General features: G+C 36.4%; 2 protein-coding genes across 7 annotated transcripts in view; one reads left to right on the top strand and one right to left on the bottom strand.

The window, feature by feature from the left end:
• Window positions 1-16,082, bottom strand: part of LOC121421144 (myotubularin-related protein 9-like) — a 60,574-nt gene that overhangs the window by 12,535 nt on the left and 31,957 nt on the right. For all 6 annotated transcript variants that reach the window (XM_041615802.1, XM_041615803.1, XM_041615801.1 and 3 more), the window contains 4 exons: window positions 12,846-12,948; window positions 11,728-11,866; window positions 8,297-8,381; window positions 467-536 (listed from right to left, as the gene is read on the bottom strand). In XM_041615802.1, the coding sequence (XP_041471736.1) occupies window positions 467-536; window positions 8,297-8,381; window positions 11,728-11,866; window positions 12,846-12,948 (397 nt within the window). The remainder of the gene's footprint in view (window positions 1-466; window positions 537-8,296; window positions 8,382-11,727; window positions 11,867-12,845; window positions 12,949-16,082) is intronic.
• Window positions 1,893-7,419, top strand: LOC121421147. The gene has a single exon (XM_041615806.1). It carries the CDS (start codon window positions 1,965-1,967, stop codon window positions 2,955-2,957), a length of 993 nt encoding a protein of 330 aa, XP_041471740.1. The 5' UTR covers window positions 1,893-1,964; the 3' UTR covers window positions 2,958-7,419.

Here is a 16,082-nt window from a genome sequence, read left to right as displayed (position 1 = left end):
GCATGTGGTCGTACCTAATATCCCCCCCCCCTTCATTTCAAAAGAATGAATATGAAGAAGTTGAAAAAAATGGAGGAGGAAGACAAGGAGGAAAAAGAAGTAGAAGAAGAGGAGGAAGAGGGAGATAAAGAACGAAGACAAGAATAAAGCAGAAGATGTAGGAGAAGAAGAAGAGGAAGAAGAAGAAAAAGAAGAAGAAAGACAAGGGGGATAAGGAGGATAATGAGGAGGAGGACACGGGTAATGAAAGGATGAGATGAAGAAGTAGAAGGGAAAAAAATAGAGCAAAAGAAGGAGAAGACAAAGAAAAAGACAAGAAAAAGAAGGACAGGGGGGAAAGAAAAAGAAGGAGCAGAAGGCGAAGTGAAGGAGAATTACAAAGGAAATCAGGACATGATGGAATAGGAAAATAAAAAGAGGAGAAAAGGAAGAAAGAAACATAAATCATAATGAAACTGGAACTCACCAAAGAGAAACTGTTTTCTCAGATACTCGAGCCATTCTTCTTTCATTCTCATTATTGCACAAAAATGTACCTGAAAAAAAGAAAGTAAAGACATTCATTTATCAGATTATTGTGCTACTATTGTAACTATTTGTACCATGAAAACCTTAATTCTGATTGGTGCTGAGCCATGTTACCATGGTACAAGAAGGTTCCATAAGTTCTTTAAGTTAAAATGGTTATAACTGTGAAAGGGTTACTCCGGGATGAAAATATTCATATCTAAATAAGTAGAGTAAAATTCACTGAGTAATGTGCTAAAAAAATTATCAAAATCGGATAACAGATAATGAAGTTATTCAATTTTGAAATTTGGCAATATTTTGTGAAAATAATTATATGCATGTCATCATGAATATTCATTAGGTGGGCCAATGATGTCACATCCCCACTTTCCTTTTTCTTATGTTATTACATGAAATTAACATTGTTTCATTTTTTTCATAGTGTGTGAACATTGTGTCTCCTTTATAATGTAATAAGTTGCAACAATTAATATCTAGTGCACTGAATCACTTTTTCAGTTCTTGGTATAAAACATTAGAATAAACCTACATGTAATTTTATTGTAATAAAATACAAAAGAACAAGTAGGGATATGACATCATCAAGTTGCTGATTGAATAATCATGAAGACATGCCTGGAACTGCTTCACCGGAATGATACAAATCTTCAAAATGCCATAACTTTGTTATTCCTAGTCCAATTTTGATCAAATTTTCAGTGTTTTGCTTGTTAGATTTTCCTTTATCTGTTTAAATCATATTATTCTCAGCCTGGAGCATCCCTTTAATGGAATGGGCCCCTCATCTATCAACTTCCTTGCCTGTATTTGGCTGAGATGCCCAGGTATCCTACTGCTAGTACAGCAATACTGACCACTTGTCAGTGTTGACAACTATCACAAAATAGTCCCAATGAGTAGGGGAAGGCGGGGTAAGTTGTGACACTTTTTGCATTTTGCATGTTAGAATTGATATGACTAGTACTATTGTAGAAATAAGTACCTTGCCTTTAAATTTGATTCTTGGGAAATGTTTTTCACCTACATATAACTTTCTACCCCCACACTGAAAGTCATCGTGACCTTTGAAAAAAACCGATGTCAAATGGCTCAACTTGCCCCATATATGGGGTAATTTGTGCCACCGTCTGGGGTAAGTTGAGCCACAAAAACTATGTACAAAATGTATGGGGGGAGAACCAGCATGTCAATTTTTTGTTTAAAGTCTTTTCACTTGCTAATTCTCTATAAATACTAACATCCTTTAAAAGGAAAAGAGCAGTCATGTAAATTTGCTCCTTTCAGCCTGCATTTCAATCGATTTTTATGGTTTGTTTGTTTTTTAAGATACATTAGAATTAAGAATTACCATGGGTCGGAATCGAAGATGGCGCCCTACTAAGTCAAATCGTATTATTTCTCATCGTGGAAAACTTCTGTAAAATCATTTAAAAATGAGTGGAAAGAAAAGACAGATGGACAAAATGGACATTTCACCAAGGATTTCCCAATACTTCACACCTTCTGGCTCAATTTCAGACAGAACAGAGATGGATATCGATGAAAACTCGGATATGCCACTTGAAAATCTCACTCGGCAGTCAGTGCTTACTGGAATCGGCGAAGCGGGCCAGGACTCGCAGGAGTCGCTCCCGCAAGCTGCTGGGGGAAAGGAAAGGGAAAAAGACGAAGACGAACCTCGGGCAGAGAAGAAGCGAAAGATCAATGGAGATCAAAAGGTGCAGGCAAGTACTACCACAGAAGATATACTAGCAAAGCTTCTTGACAGAATGGATCAAATGAACTCAAAGTTCAACGACATAGTGGCAAGATTAGACTTATCCCTTACTCAAATTGATAACAATAAGAGAGAGATAGAAGAAGTGAAGGAAAAACAAGAAGGGATTGAGTTTGACATTGGTTCAATCAAAGAGAAATTGCACGCACAAGAAAAGGAGAATGAGAAGTTGCGCGAACGTATGACTGACCTTTCCGCCAGGGGAATGAGAAACACACTTGTGTTCCAAGGATTTCCAGAGGGTGCTGAGAACAAGAATTGTGAAAATTTGATCCAGTCATTTGCCAAGTCGCATTTGCAGATTGAAGCTGAAGTAATCATCGAAAGAGCACATCGCAGCGGAAGCACCTCATCACCTCGACCAAGGCCAATTATTGCAGCTTTTAATCGGTACTCGACCAAAAACATGATCCTGGTAAATGCACGTCGCTTCTTGAAGGAGAAACCCTTTGAGCACAATGGAAAGCATCCTATTTACGTGGATGAAATGTTGCCCAAGGAAATTCGTGAACAACGGAAGAAGCTGATTCACATCAAGAAGAAGCTGAAAGAGGAAAATACAAGGAGAGTGGTGTACTTCAAGTATCCTGCTCGCATCTTCTACAAAGAAGGAAAAGACGGGAAGGAGAGAGAATACAAGATGAAATAACTCAAAACGTCAAAGGAAAGAAAATGTTATCATTCCACATCAAAATGCCGGAAACATTAAAATAAAAAACACAAAAACATGAATAATGTTATAGAGTTGGACTTACCTCATCTACTTAAAAACAATAAGAAAAGTAAAAAAGGAATACTTAGATTAGGATAATGACAAGAGCTTAAACTTTTATTCTTAAAAAAAAGTATTTTTCATGAACTGATTCCAAGAGTGACCTTTTATAGGTGAATATGTGGAAAAAGCACTCAAAGGAGAAAAGGAAAGACCACGATGTAGAGCGCCACCTTGATCTCCCTAAGGCATACAGAAGAACTAGCCTTCGTTATGATTTGTTTTCTGTGTTTTTTGTTTGTTGAACCTGATTGTTTAATATATGTTGAACCTGATCATATGATGGTGGTACTTTTAAGTAATTCATATCTCAACTATGGACTTGAAGTTGATGACACATAATGTTAACGGACTGGGGGACTTTAAAGCAAGGAAACGTTATTTTAATTATATGCTTAAACAGAACAAAGATATTATCCTTTTACAGGAAACTCATTCTGTAGAAAAGGAAGAATCATTATGGAGAAATCAAGTTAGATCTGATATCATTTTCAGTCATGGAACTTCTAAGAGCAGAGGAGTATGCATTATATTAAGAAAGACACCTGATTTTAAAGTGTTAGACTCCATTAAAGATATAATGGGACGATTTTTATTGGTTAAAGTTGTAATTCAGAAGAAAGTTTATGTGATATGCAACATATATGCACCAAATAATGAGACAGATCAGGTTGAATTTTTTAAGCAGGTAGAATTGACCATACAAGATAATGTTGAATATGGGGAAATTCTTATAATTGGTGGGGACTTTAATTTAATTCAAAACCTTGATCTGGACAGGGCAGGTGGCTCAATGAAAAGCATTTGGAAGCACTCTGTGAATCTTATAGAAAATATGAAAATATATTTTGGTCTGGTTGATGTATGGAGAATCAGAAACCCTTGCAAAAAAGGATTTACTTGGAGAAGGTATAACCCAATGGTGCAATCTAGATTGGATTTTTGGTTGATCCATGAATCATTACAGAATACAATTAGTGAAAATGATATTATACCGTGCATTTTGTCTGATCATGATCATGTTAGTTTACACATGAAAATTAAAACAAAAAAATCTGGTCCGTCCTACTGGAAATTTAACAATAGTCTATTGAATGATGTGGAGTATGTTAATGCTTTAACTAATAAATACTCAGAATGGATTGATGAGTTTACAGATAGTAATGATAAAGGAGGACTATGGGATTGGTTAAAGTTTAAAATTAGAGAATTTACTGTACCATTTTCTAAGAAGAAGAAATGTGAAAGGGAGGAGAAAAGAAAGGATTTTGAAAAAGAACTGAAGAAAATAGATGACATGATGGCAGCAGAAGATATAGATGAAGAATTAATGAAAAAGAAAAGGGAGATAGAACAGGAATTGTTTAAAATATATGACTATTTTGCAGATGGGGCAATTTTGAGGTCAAGGTGTACATGGTACGAGAAAGGGGAAAAGAGTACTAAATATTTTTTGTCATTGGAAAAAGGTCAAGCAGCAAATTGTAATATTGATGTTTTGATTTCAGATGTGGGACGTATTGATAAACAGTCTGAATTACAGGATTTCATTAAGAATTCATATAAAACTTTGTTTGAGAACAAAGATAAGGTGGAAGATGAGGTGAGTAAAGATTACATAAGTCAGAGTAACATCAAGCAACTCACAGATGAAGAAAGAAAGTCATGTGAAGGAAACATCACTTGCTCTGAAGCTAGGGCAGAATTGTTAAAAATGGCTAGAAATAAAACACCTGGGAACGATGGGTTAACTGTGGAATTTTATGAGATGTTTTGGCCTTTGATATCAAAAGAAATTATTGATTCTTTCAATTTTGCATATGAAAATAGTGTAATGTCTGTGTCACAAAGACAAGGTACAATTAAACTCATCCCTAAGCCTGGTAGAGATAAACACACACTGAGTAATTGGCGTCCCATAACTCTTTTAAATGTAGATGTTAAAATACTTTCTAAATGCTTGGCGAAGAGAGTTGCTAAGGTGATAGGAAAGTTAGTAGATAGTCAACAAACTGCCTTTATCAAAGGCAGATACATAGGAGAAGGAATAAGATTAATATCAGACCTCTTACAATATACTGAGGAGGAGAATCTGAGAGGTATTATGCTAGCCCTTGATCTGACAAAAGCATTTGATTCAATAAGCCACAGGTTCATGCTAAATTGCTTAGAAATGTTCAATTTTGGACCATCCTTCATACAATGGGTTAGAACATTGCACACTAATGTAAGTAGTTGCGTTTTGGTGAATGGATTTACCACTGGATATTTTCCAGTGTCTAGAGGAGTCAGACAAGGTGATCCTCTGGCTCCTTTACTGTTTATACTGAGCTTGGAAGTTGTTCTTACAAGACTTAATAATAATGATAATATTCAGGCTTTTGAACTTAGTGGAAAACAAATAAAGTATACAGCATATGCTGACGACATAACTTGTTTTTGTAGGAATGTACAATCAATGAAGATGGTTTTCAAAGTTTTTGAAGAATTCTCAATCATATCAGGTCTTTATTTGAATAAAACAAAAACGGAAGGAATATGGATTGGGAAGGATAGACACAATGGAGAAAAAACAAATGATATACACTGGGCAGACGAAAGCATAAGAGTTTTAGGCATTCATTTCTCATATGATCAGGAAATAGTCAGGAAACTGAACTTTGATAAGAGACTGGATGAAATAAAATGTACTTTCTTAAGATGGAAGAATCGGGGGTTAACTTTATTAGGAAAAATTCAACTGTTGAAAACATTTGTTATGTCTAAGATTATGTATATAGTTTCCAATATTGAAATACCAGATGATTTTGTTAAGGAGGTTGAAAAGTTGATGTTCCAGTTTATGTGGAAAGGTCCAGATAAGATATCACGGGCAACAATGATTGCAGATTATACCGAAGGTGGTCTTAAATTCCCAAAACTAAAATGCATGATAGAGACACAGCTGGTTAAGTGGATTCAGAGATACTATACAGAATCAGATCATCATTGGAAATTGTTCTTTGACCATTATTGTAAACGATTTGGTGGAAAATTGATTTTTATGAGTAATTATTCTGTGAGCCAGTTGAATTCTCTTGGAATTCCCATATTTTATCATAACTTGTTGTTAGCATGGTCCAAGATAAAGGAGTATAATCAATTTGTTGATGATCAAGGAAACCAAGCAAGTGTACTTAGTCAAATTGTTTGGAACAATCAATATATTCTTATTGATAATAAATCAGTTTACTGTAAGGCCTTTCATGAGGCAGGTCTATGTTATGTATATCAACTTTTTGATCTATGTGGAAACATAGTGCAATTTAATATTTGGAAAGCAAGAGGAGTACCACATAAATATTACATGATATATTTGGCAATAGTATCACTAGTCAGGAAGAAATGGGGAAGTTCATTTAATCAAGTATTGATACAAATGTTCTTGGAGAAAATAGATTATGAACATGATCAGTTCGTCCTTTTGACAGTAGAAATCCAAAAACTAAAAACTAGAAATATTTATGTTGATTTAGTGAGTAAATTAACACATAGACCTGTCTGCGAGCCGCTATTTTCCATTAAATATGGGATAGAGGAGGAAGAATGGCCACAAATGTATCTACTCCCGTTTAAATGCACAATAGAAGTTAAAATGAGAGTCTTCCAGTTTAAAATTTTGCATAATATTCTATACACCAATGAGAGACTATTTAAAATGAAGCAAGTTCAGACAGAACTTTGCACATTGTGCGAGACCTCTGTTGAAACTCCTTTACATCTTTTTTATGAGTGTAAGGTTGCTGAAGATTTAAGACGTACTTTTGTTGATAAAATTGGTTGGAAGCTATCTGTCAGATATGAGGATCTATCTAGGAAAAGAATGATGTTTGGATTCATAAAGGATTGGAAGGGACCACATAAAATATTACTGAATCACTTAATTATCTTATTGAAGAGATATATTTATATTCAGAAATGCAGGAATTTAGTAGTAAGTTTCATAGGTTTTGAAGCGTTCATTTGCAAAATTAGACATATAGAATTGGTAATTGCTAAACAAAAGCACAAAGAAAACACGCATTATAGAAAATGGTCCCCTATTGAGAATTTATTTTAATTATCCATAATTATATTTTGATAATGAGACAATCCAAGCCACCAGAGACTGATATTTTAGCTTTTACATCAGGTCTGTTTGTTTGTTTGTTGTTTTGTTTTTTTTTTGGTAATTGTTACAGTGATTCATATTTGATTATTGTTTTTTAATGTTATACAATTATGTAATTCCTGTATGATTGTTGTTTTTGTAGTGTTACAAAAAATCTTGAAAATCAATAAAATTTGGAAAATATAAAAAAAAAAGAATTACCATGGCTCAACTTGCCCCATGCTGTTTGGCACAACTTACCCCAGTCCGAACTTAGTGCGATAATTTTGTATCCACACATTTATTATGCATCCATCATATAAAAGACTATGACAAGAATGAAGATCCATACCTGGACTAAAAATGTTGTTATCATGTCTTCATTATAATTATTCAAAGACGTGTGTGTTTATAAAGCACTTATCTATTTCACACTCTTTTTTACTTTTTTGCCTGAAATTCATATTTTCCCCCCTAAAAAACTACTTTTTGTTTCAAAGTTGAAAACAATGTGGTGGGGTTAGGGGTTATGCTATGGGTCATCAATACATGACACCACCACAAGTTCTGACTCATTCATTACTGGCCTGGGGCTGGTGGCTCAACTTGCCCCTATGCTCAACTTACCCCGCCTTCCCCTACATACAAACATTTGTGTCCAGAAGTTAGTGGACCCCATCCAAACTACACCCCTCATGCTTAATGTTGAATGTAGACAACAACACCACCGCAATGTTTGGCAAGCCCAGAGAAACAAACTTTGTTGAACCATTTCAGAGGGTTTTGCACGTTTTATGCTAATTGGTTTATTGTAAAGAATAGCTTTGTGTGTACACTGTAAAATGCAATGCACACATCACTATTGTTGTATGAGTATATGTATTAGACTTGATGCACTCTGTGTGCATTGTGAATAGAATGTGACTTGAGTTGAACTTGGCAGTCCGCTAGATGTGACTGAAGTTGAACAAAGTGGGCAAATAATTAGGCTTCATGTCTCTAGTAGCAACTTTTACCATTTCACCTGGGTGGCCCGAATAGGCAGATTTGGTTGTATTTGTTTCAGGAACCATCCCCCTATACTTACCAAACTGGCTTGCGTATGCATTCTCAAACAGCATGATGAGGAATTTCTCATTGAACTCAAAGGAGCAGGGGAATTGTTGGAATATCTGTTGAAATGCAAAACAAAAAAAACGTATCATTAATGACATCCCACGTATTGTATAATGCCCAAATTATAGCTGCCTTTGATAATCATTACGTCAAACCCCCATTTGGAGAAAGACCGCAGTTCAGACTGCAAACTGCGGTATTAGACCTCAAATCGTGTTTGAGATCATGGGGTCGTTTCATAAAGCTGTTCATAAGTTAAGAGCGACTTTAAAAATGACTGGTGATCATTCACAATGGTGTGTACCATTTACTGCAAGACAGGATCACCAGTCGCTCTTAACTTACGAACAGCCTTATGAAACACCCACCTGATCAACCCCGCTTGGCCAGGTAATCCCAGCTGTCTCCACAGGCGAGATTATGAGCGTTTGGCCAGGGACGAAATGATAAACAACAGCTGTGCTATTACGTAAGACTTCTCTGCCTGTAGTAGGACCTTCGGAATGAAATTATTGTATTCGATATTTAATCACATTTTCAAAGGCATATTGTATTCAGAAATTCAATGTTAGTCCATTTTCAATTTCGAACGAAGAAAATCGACCTCGAAATAAGGAAAGTAAGTGAATAACAATTGGAATGCCTCTGGCCGTCTCACCTGCATCACGCGGTTCAATATAGCAGCAGTGCTGACTTTGAAAACTACTCTAACTCGCACAAGATGTTCAGTGATACATGGTTACTCTTATGTCCACTTTTTATGAACTAGACCAATAAACTTACAGAGATATGATGGTAATTCAACAGATACACCCAATTCGGCCAAAGTTCATTGACCTTTGTCATGTGACCTGAAATGCGCACAGGATGTTCAGTGATACTTGATTACTCTAATGTCCAAGTTTAACGAACTAGACCAATAAACTTTCAAAGTTATGATGGTAATTCAACAGATACCCCCAATTCGGCCAAAGTTCATTGACCCTAAATGACCTTTGACCTTAATCATGAGACCTGAAATTTGCACAAAATGTTCAGTGATGCTTGATTACTATTATGTCCAAGTTTCATGAATCAGATCCATAAACTTTCAAAGTTATGATGGGAATTCAACAGATACGCCTAATTTGACCAAAGTTTATTGACCCTAAATGACCTTTGACCTTGGTCATGTGACATAAAACTCATGCACGGTTTAATATAGCAGCAGTGCTGACTTCGAAAACTACTCTAACTCGCACAAGATGTTCAGTGATACATGGTTACTCTTATGTCCACTTTTTATGAACTAGACCAATAAACTTACAGAGATATGATGGTAATTCAACAGATACACCCAATGCGGCCAAAATTCATTGACCTTTGTCATGTGACCTGAAATGCGCACAGGATGTTCAGTGATGCTTGATTACTATTATGTCCAAGTTTCATGAATAAGATCCATAAACTTTCACAGTTATGATGGGAATTCAACGGATACCCCTAATTTGACCAAAGTTTATTGACTCAAATGACCTTTGACCTTGGTCATGTGACATAAAACTCATGCACGCGGTTCAATATAGCAGCAGTGCTGACTTTGAAAACTACTCTAACTCGCACAAGATGTTCAGTGATACATGGTTACTCTTATGTCCACTTTTTATGAACTAGACCAATAAACTTACAGAGATATGATGGTAATTCAACAGATACACCCAATTCGGCCAAAGTTCATTGACCTTTGTCATGTGACCTGAAATGCGCACAGGATGTTCAGTGATACTTGATTACTCTAATGTCCAAGTTTAAAGAACTAGACCAATAAACTTTCAAAGTTATGATGGTAATTCAATAGATACCCCCAATTCGGCCAAAGTTCATTGACCCTAAATGACCTTTGACCTTAATCATGAGACCTGAAACTTGCACAAAATGTTCAGTGATGCTTGATTACTATTATGTCCAAGTGTCATGAATCAGATCCATAAACTTTCAAAGTTATGATGGGAATTCAACAGATATCCCCAATTCGGCCAAAGTTCATTGACCCTAAATGACCTTTGACCTTGGTCATGTGACGTGAAACTCATGCAGGATGTTCAGTGATACGTGATTAACCTTATGTCCAAGTTTCATGAACTAGGTCCATATATTTTCTTAGTTATGATGACATTTCAAAAACTTAACCTCAGGTTCCTCCAACATGGTCTAAGTTCATTGACCCTAAATGACCTTTGACCTTGGTCATGTGACATGAAACTCTAATAGGATGTTCAGTAATACTTGATTAACCTTATGGCCAAGTTTCATGAACTAGGTCCATATACTTTCTAAGTTATGATGTCATTTCAAAAACTTAACCTTAGGTTAATAAGATTTGATGTTGACGCCGCCGCCACCGCCGCCATCAGAAAAGCGGCTCCTATAGTCTCACTCTGCTACGCAGGTGAGACAAAAAATGGCGGCATGCTTTGCCGGGGACCACACTCGGGCTATTATGTTATCTTCGGACCGCGGTCAAGAAACAGGTGTTTTGATACTTACTTTGGGCAGTAATTGATTGAGAAATACCATGCAGTAGGTCCATGGAAAAACTGGGGTATAGTGTTCTCAAATGGAGGTTTTCGTCATGATAATAATACTAATAATAGTCCGCGTTTATATAGCGCTTAATACATCGGAACGACGTCTCTACGCGCTTTACAAACACATTATTACTCCGGTCATCGTCGGATCCTGCCCGCAGACAATGTATGCACATTCAGCTTTCTTTCTTCATACCTGGCAACTTGAAACAATTCTGTTTCTTATTTCACTACCACCTTTTTGTACGCTATCATTTCTTTAGATGTAACATTTAACCTGTTGACTACTGAATTCTGTAATTCCCATAGACTTTGTACAGGAATCACCCCGTTCCAGATGGCAACAGGTATAGATATTGGTAACCCAGGGAACTCCCGCCCGTTACGCCCGTGAGCGGGAGCCCAGGACCTTACGTGTAATTGACCATACTCACCTGACAAGCGTGAAGTATGGTCAAAATAATTCTCCGAATAAATAGTCAAACGAAAAGTTCTCTCCTTCTATCCCCGTCTCGATCGGCCATTTTTGTTATGAATCGTAACAAAATGGCAGATCGAGACTGGGGTAGAAGGAGGGAACTTTTCGTTTTTTTAGGTTCCAGTTTGTGCCCAGATGTCAGGAAACTGCCACTCGTTAGACCTTCATCCATATAATCGTGGTAAGTGCTTGATTTCTGTTTTAACTATTTATTCAGAGAATTATTTTGACCATACTTCACGCTAGTCAGGTGAGTATGGTCATACCCGTAAGGTCCTGGGCTCCCGCCCTGGGTTAAGATATTGGTAGAAATAAGTTACAGGCTAAAATAACCATATGGATGTAATGATAGTCTACCTGCCAGACACAGTCTAAGAAGAGAAGAAACACCGGACCAGCGTATTTGTTCTTGCTCTGAGAGAAGACTGACTTTGAACATCTGCTGAGGAACGGATGGCCAGCTTGGATCCATTCTCTCTCGATAAGAGCTTCAAAGCTGTTATGAAGGAGAGAAAAATTTGTCAGAGTGTTGTTTCCCTCCCTATTATCAGTGTTGGGCAATCATCATTGTCGTTATCACTACCATCACCAATGTTTCCATTCTCCTCCCTTTCTTCCTCCTTTTTCTCCTCCTTCGTCTTCTTCTTCTCCATCTTTTTCTTCATCTCCTTCTTTTTCTTCTTCTTTCTCCTCCTTCTTTTTCTTCTTCTTTCTTTTTCTTCTTCTTCTTCTTTTTTTCTTCTTCTTCTTCTTTCCTTCATCTTCTTCTTTTCATCATCTTCTTTTCATCATCTTCTTCTTCTCCTCCTCCTTCTTCTTTTTCTTCTTCTTTCTTTTTCTTCTTCATCTTCTTCTTCTTCTCATTCTTCTTCTTTTCATTCTTCTCTTCATCTCTCTCTCTGTTCTTCATCTCTTTTTTTCCTCTTCTTCTTTCCTTCTGTTTTCCCCATTCTCCTCATCCTTAGCAAATCACTCAAACATGACGATGATGATAATCAAATTGTAATCATAACCATCACCAATATAGTTTGCATTCATTATAATTACTTTTAGGCTGTTATCATCCTCATCGCCATCATCATTATCCCCCTCATCACCATCATCATCAACAATATCACTATCATCACTACCATAATCATCATCACTGCCATAATTCATAATCATTAGTTTTAGGCTATTCAAATCACCATCCTCATCACAATCAAGAACATTATCGTCTTCACCATCACCACCATCATAATCATCCCCATCATCATCATCATCATAATCATCATCTCCATCATCATCATAATCATCCTTATCATCATCATCATCCCCATCATCATCTCCATCATCATCATAATCATCCTTCTCATCATCATCATCCCCATCATCATCATCATCATCTCCATCATCATCATAATCATCCCTATCATCATCATCATCACTATCACAAACATCACCAGTATCTTCTTTATACGTATACCGGTACTCACCCCCTCACTGTTCTGCAGTCTAAATCGAGAATAACCTGAGCCAATGAGGTCACCTGTAGACTCGCATCCAGACCTTCTGACCCATGAACAAGAACAGCAGAATCTGAGACAAACAAAAATCAAAACAAAAATATACATTGTATAAAAAAGATAACATCCCAAGTGAACACTAAATTTAGAAGAGCAAACTGATATAACAAAGGGGAACATATAAATTATGAGAACAATACATAAATCAAAAAAGCAATTATTTCATAGATATTACTTTGAAAGTAGTACAGTAAATTAGCAAGTCTGTATTAGTTCATTTCAGTGGCTCAGTGGATAAGTCTCCGGACTGTGAACCACAAGGTCCGGGGTTCAAATCCCTTCACAGCACTAGCGTCCTTTGGCAAGGCGTTTATCTACATTTGTCACTCTCGACCCAGGTGTAGTAAATGGGTACCAGGTAGGAAGGAATTCCTTGAATGCTTGATGCGCCCGATCAGGGTAGCCGTGCTAAAGCCGGGGTAATAGTATGCAGCGCTTAGAAACATTTGTATTAAGCGCTATATAAAAAATTGCATATTATTATTATTATTTCCGATTCTCATAAAGAACACTTTATACAATCAGATTATAAATACAAAGCATGTGGGGAGCCAGCAGAGGCCATTGACCTTTCATAGGCTGGGCTCCAATACCATAGTGGATACAGAGAGGGGGATGGGGGGGGGGGTACATACATGTGTAATTTTGATGAGCTAATTGTATACATAACTAGTTACTATAACAGTCTACTTAAAGGCCACCGCACACCAAACATGTACGACTGTTCGCAATCCGATTTTGGAACAACTCGCATTTTGATTTTGCTCATTTTCTTAAAAAGTGAATGGAACATATCATTTTATTTGAGATTAAAATTAATTGAAAGAATACTAATACATTATAACCATTTGAGATTACAAGCCTTTATTTCAGAGTAAAGGCCAAATTAGTTTCAAATCGTAGGCAATTGTACGACTGGTATGACGTCATAATGACTAGATAATAAATTAGCTTATATTCTATGAAGGATGATAGCAGAGTCACAGATTTGAACAACAGGTATTCGTACGATGATTTAGAACATTACACAGTAAGATATTCAAAGTCTCAGTATTACATGTAGCATTAAATTCTACTACAGTACATTTTATTCTGAAATCGGGTCGCACACCTATCGTAAGGTGTGCGGTCGCCTTAAGATTCCTTCATGAGGTGTTTTTTTCTACTTTTGTTTAAATGAAGCAATAGATGGGGACATTTCAATATGGTCGCATGGTATTGCATTTCAAGTTATTACTCCAGAATATTTTACTGACTTTCATGAAGTCTGATATTTTAGCAGAGGAATATTGAGCAAGAAAGTATGAAGTATACTAACTTCCGAGGGCAATAGATATCTTTCTCTTATCGCGCTGCCCCGGAAATCTACACGCTTACTCTGCCTCTCAACACCCAGCACTACTATGCAGGCTGTAATCATTGCCGGCTTGATATAACCAACCGCAGTGACCAAATCAAGATCTTGACCTTAGAGGGCGCTACATCAATATATAATTAATTGGTGCCTGTACAGTATGTTCTTGCTCTCTCGTAAAGACACTGCGCTCCTACGCAGGCTGTAGTGAGCGTCTCCTTCGCATGATGTAACCAACCAGTTTTTCAAATTAACCCTAAATCTCCCGGGGTATTTTGATTCTTGTCATTCCGGGGGGGGGGGGGGGGGGGGGGGGGGCATTATGGCCCCCCCCTTAAGATCTCGGCTGCCAATCCCGCTGGTAGTGTGTGATGTAATCTACAAGGCTGTATGGTAAAATTTTCCAAAATAATGAAATTTTATTTTATATGAATTAATTATGCTAATTTATGCATAAATCATACTTTTTGCTATAATTCACTAAATAAAGCTCCTAGAATGCTAATTTTTGGTAAAAATTTTCTTTGTAGCATTCTTAACAATCGTAATTCAAAACAAGTGGAATGCCTCTGGCCGTCTCACCTGCATCACGCGGTTCAATATAGCAGCAGTGCTGACTTTGAAAACTACTCTAACTCGCACAAGATGTTCAGTGATACATGGTTACTCTTATGTCCACTTTTTATGAACTAGACCAATAAACTTACAGAGATATGATGGTTATTCAACAAAAAAAAACCAACATGGCCAAAGTTCATTGGCCTTACATGACCTTTGACCTTGATCATGTGACTTGAAACTCGCACAGGATGTTCAGTGATACTTGATTACTCTTATGTCCAAGATTCCTGAATCAGATCCATAAACTTTCAAAGTTACAATGGTAATTCAACAGATACACCCAATTCGGCCAAAGTTCATTGACCTTTGACCTTGGTCATGTGACCTGAAATGCGCACAGGATTTTCAGTGATACTTGAGTACTCTAATGTCCAAGTTTAAAGAACTAGACCAATAAACTTTCAAAGTTATGATGGTAATTCAACAGATACCCCCAAATCGGCCAAAGTTCATTGACCCTAAATGACCTTTGACCTTTTCAATTCAAGTTTATTTTGCTCTCTGCATAAAAATGAACAAAAATGTGGTAAAATACATAGGAACAAAGTTTACATAACATCAAAGACATAAAAAAGCATTGAGAGGGAAGCAGCCAAAAAGGAAAAGAATATCCTTATAAAAAGGCCGACCCAACTTACTTTAGAAAGAATAATAATTATTGACAATATCAAAAGTACAAAAGACAATTAGGAGACAATACAAAGGCATAGATACACAAATGGTAAGATTTAGATTATATATATAAAAAATATTTACAAACAGGTTTAATTATCAAATATAAAGTTTCTGAAGTTACGTTTGAAAATATTAAAAGAACAAGACGTTTTCAAATTAACCGGCAAAGAATTCAAAAGTAGTGGGCCACGAAAGAAAATAGATTTATGAGAAAGGCAAGTTCTTATTTTAGGGAAGTGGAAGTTTGCAGCATTTCTAGTAGGGTATTCATGAATATTATAATTTAATTTAAAACAGTTCAATAAATAAGAAGGTAAAAGTCCTTTAGAACATAGATACATAAAAAGTCCCATTTCATACTTATACATATCATAAATATTTAAAATTTTCTCTTAATCATGAGACCTGAAACTTGCACAAAATGTCCAGTGATGCTTGATTACTATTATGTCCATGTTTCATGAATCAGATCCATAAACTTTCAAAGTTATGATGGG

The sequence above is a fragment of the Lytechinus variegatus genome, chromosome 9 (genome assembly GCF_018143015.1).
Source record: "Lytechinus variegatus isolate NC3 chromosome 9, Lvar_3.0, whole genome shotgun sequence".
NCBI classification, from domain to species: Eukaryota; Metazoa; Echinodermata; class Echinoidea; order Temnopleuroida; family Toxopneustidae; genus Lytechinus; species Lytechinus variegatus.
This window is presented reverse-complemented; position numbering and strand designations above follow the sequence as displayed.

Bases quoted from the DNA above. Each gene is read 5' to 3' on its own strand.
- LOC121421147 (XM_041615806.1), top strand. From the start codon at position 1,965: ATGAGTGGAAAGAAAAGACAGATGGACAAAATGGACATTTCACCAAGG.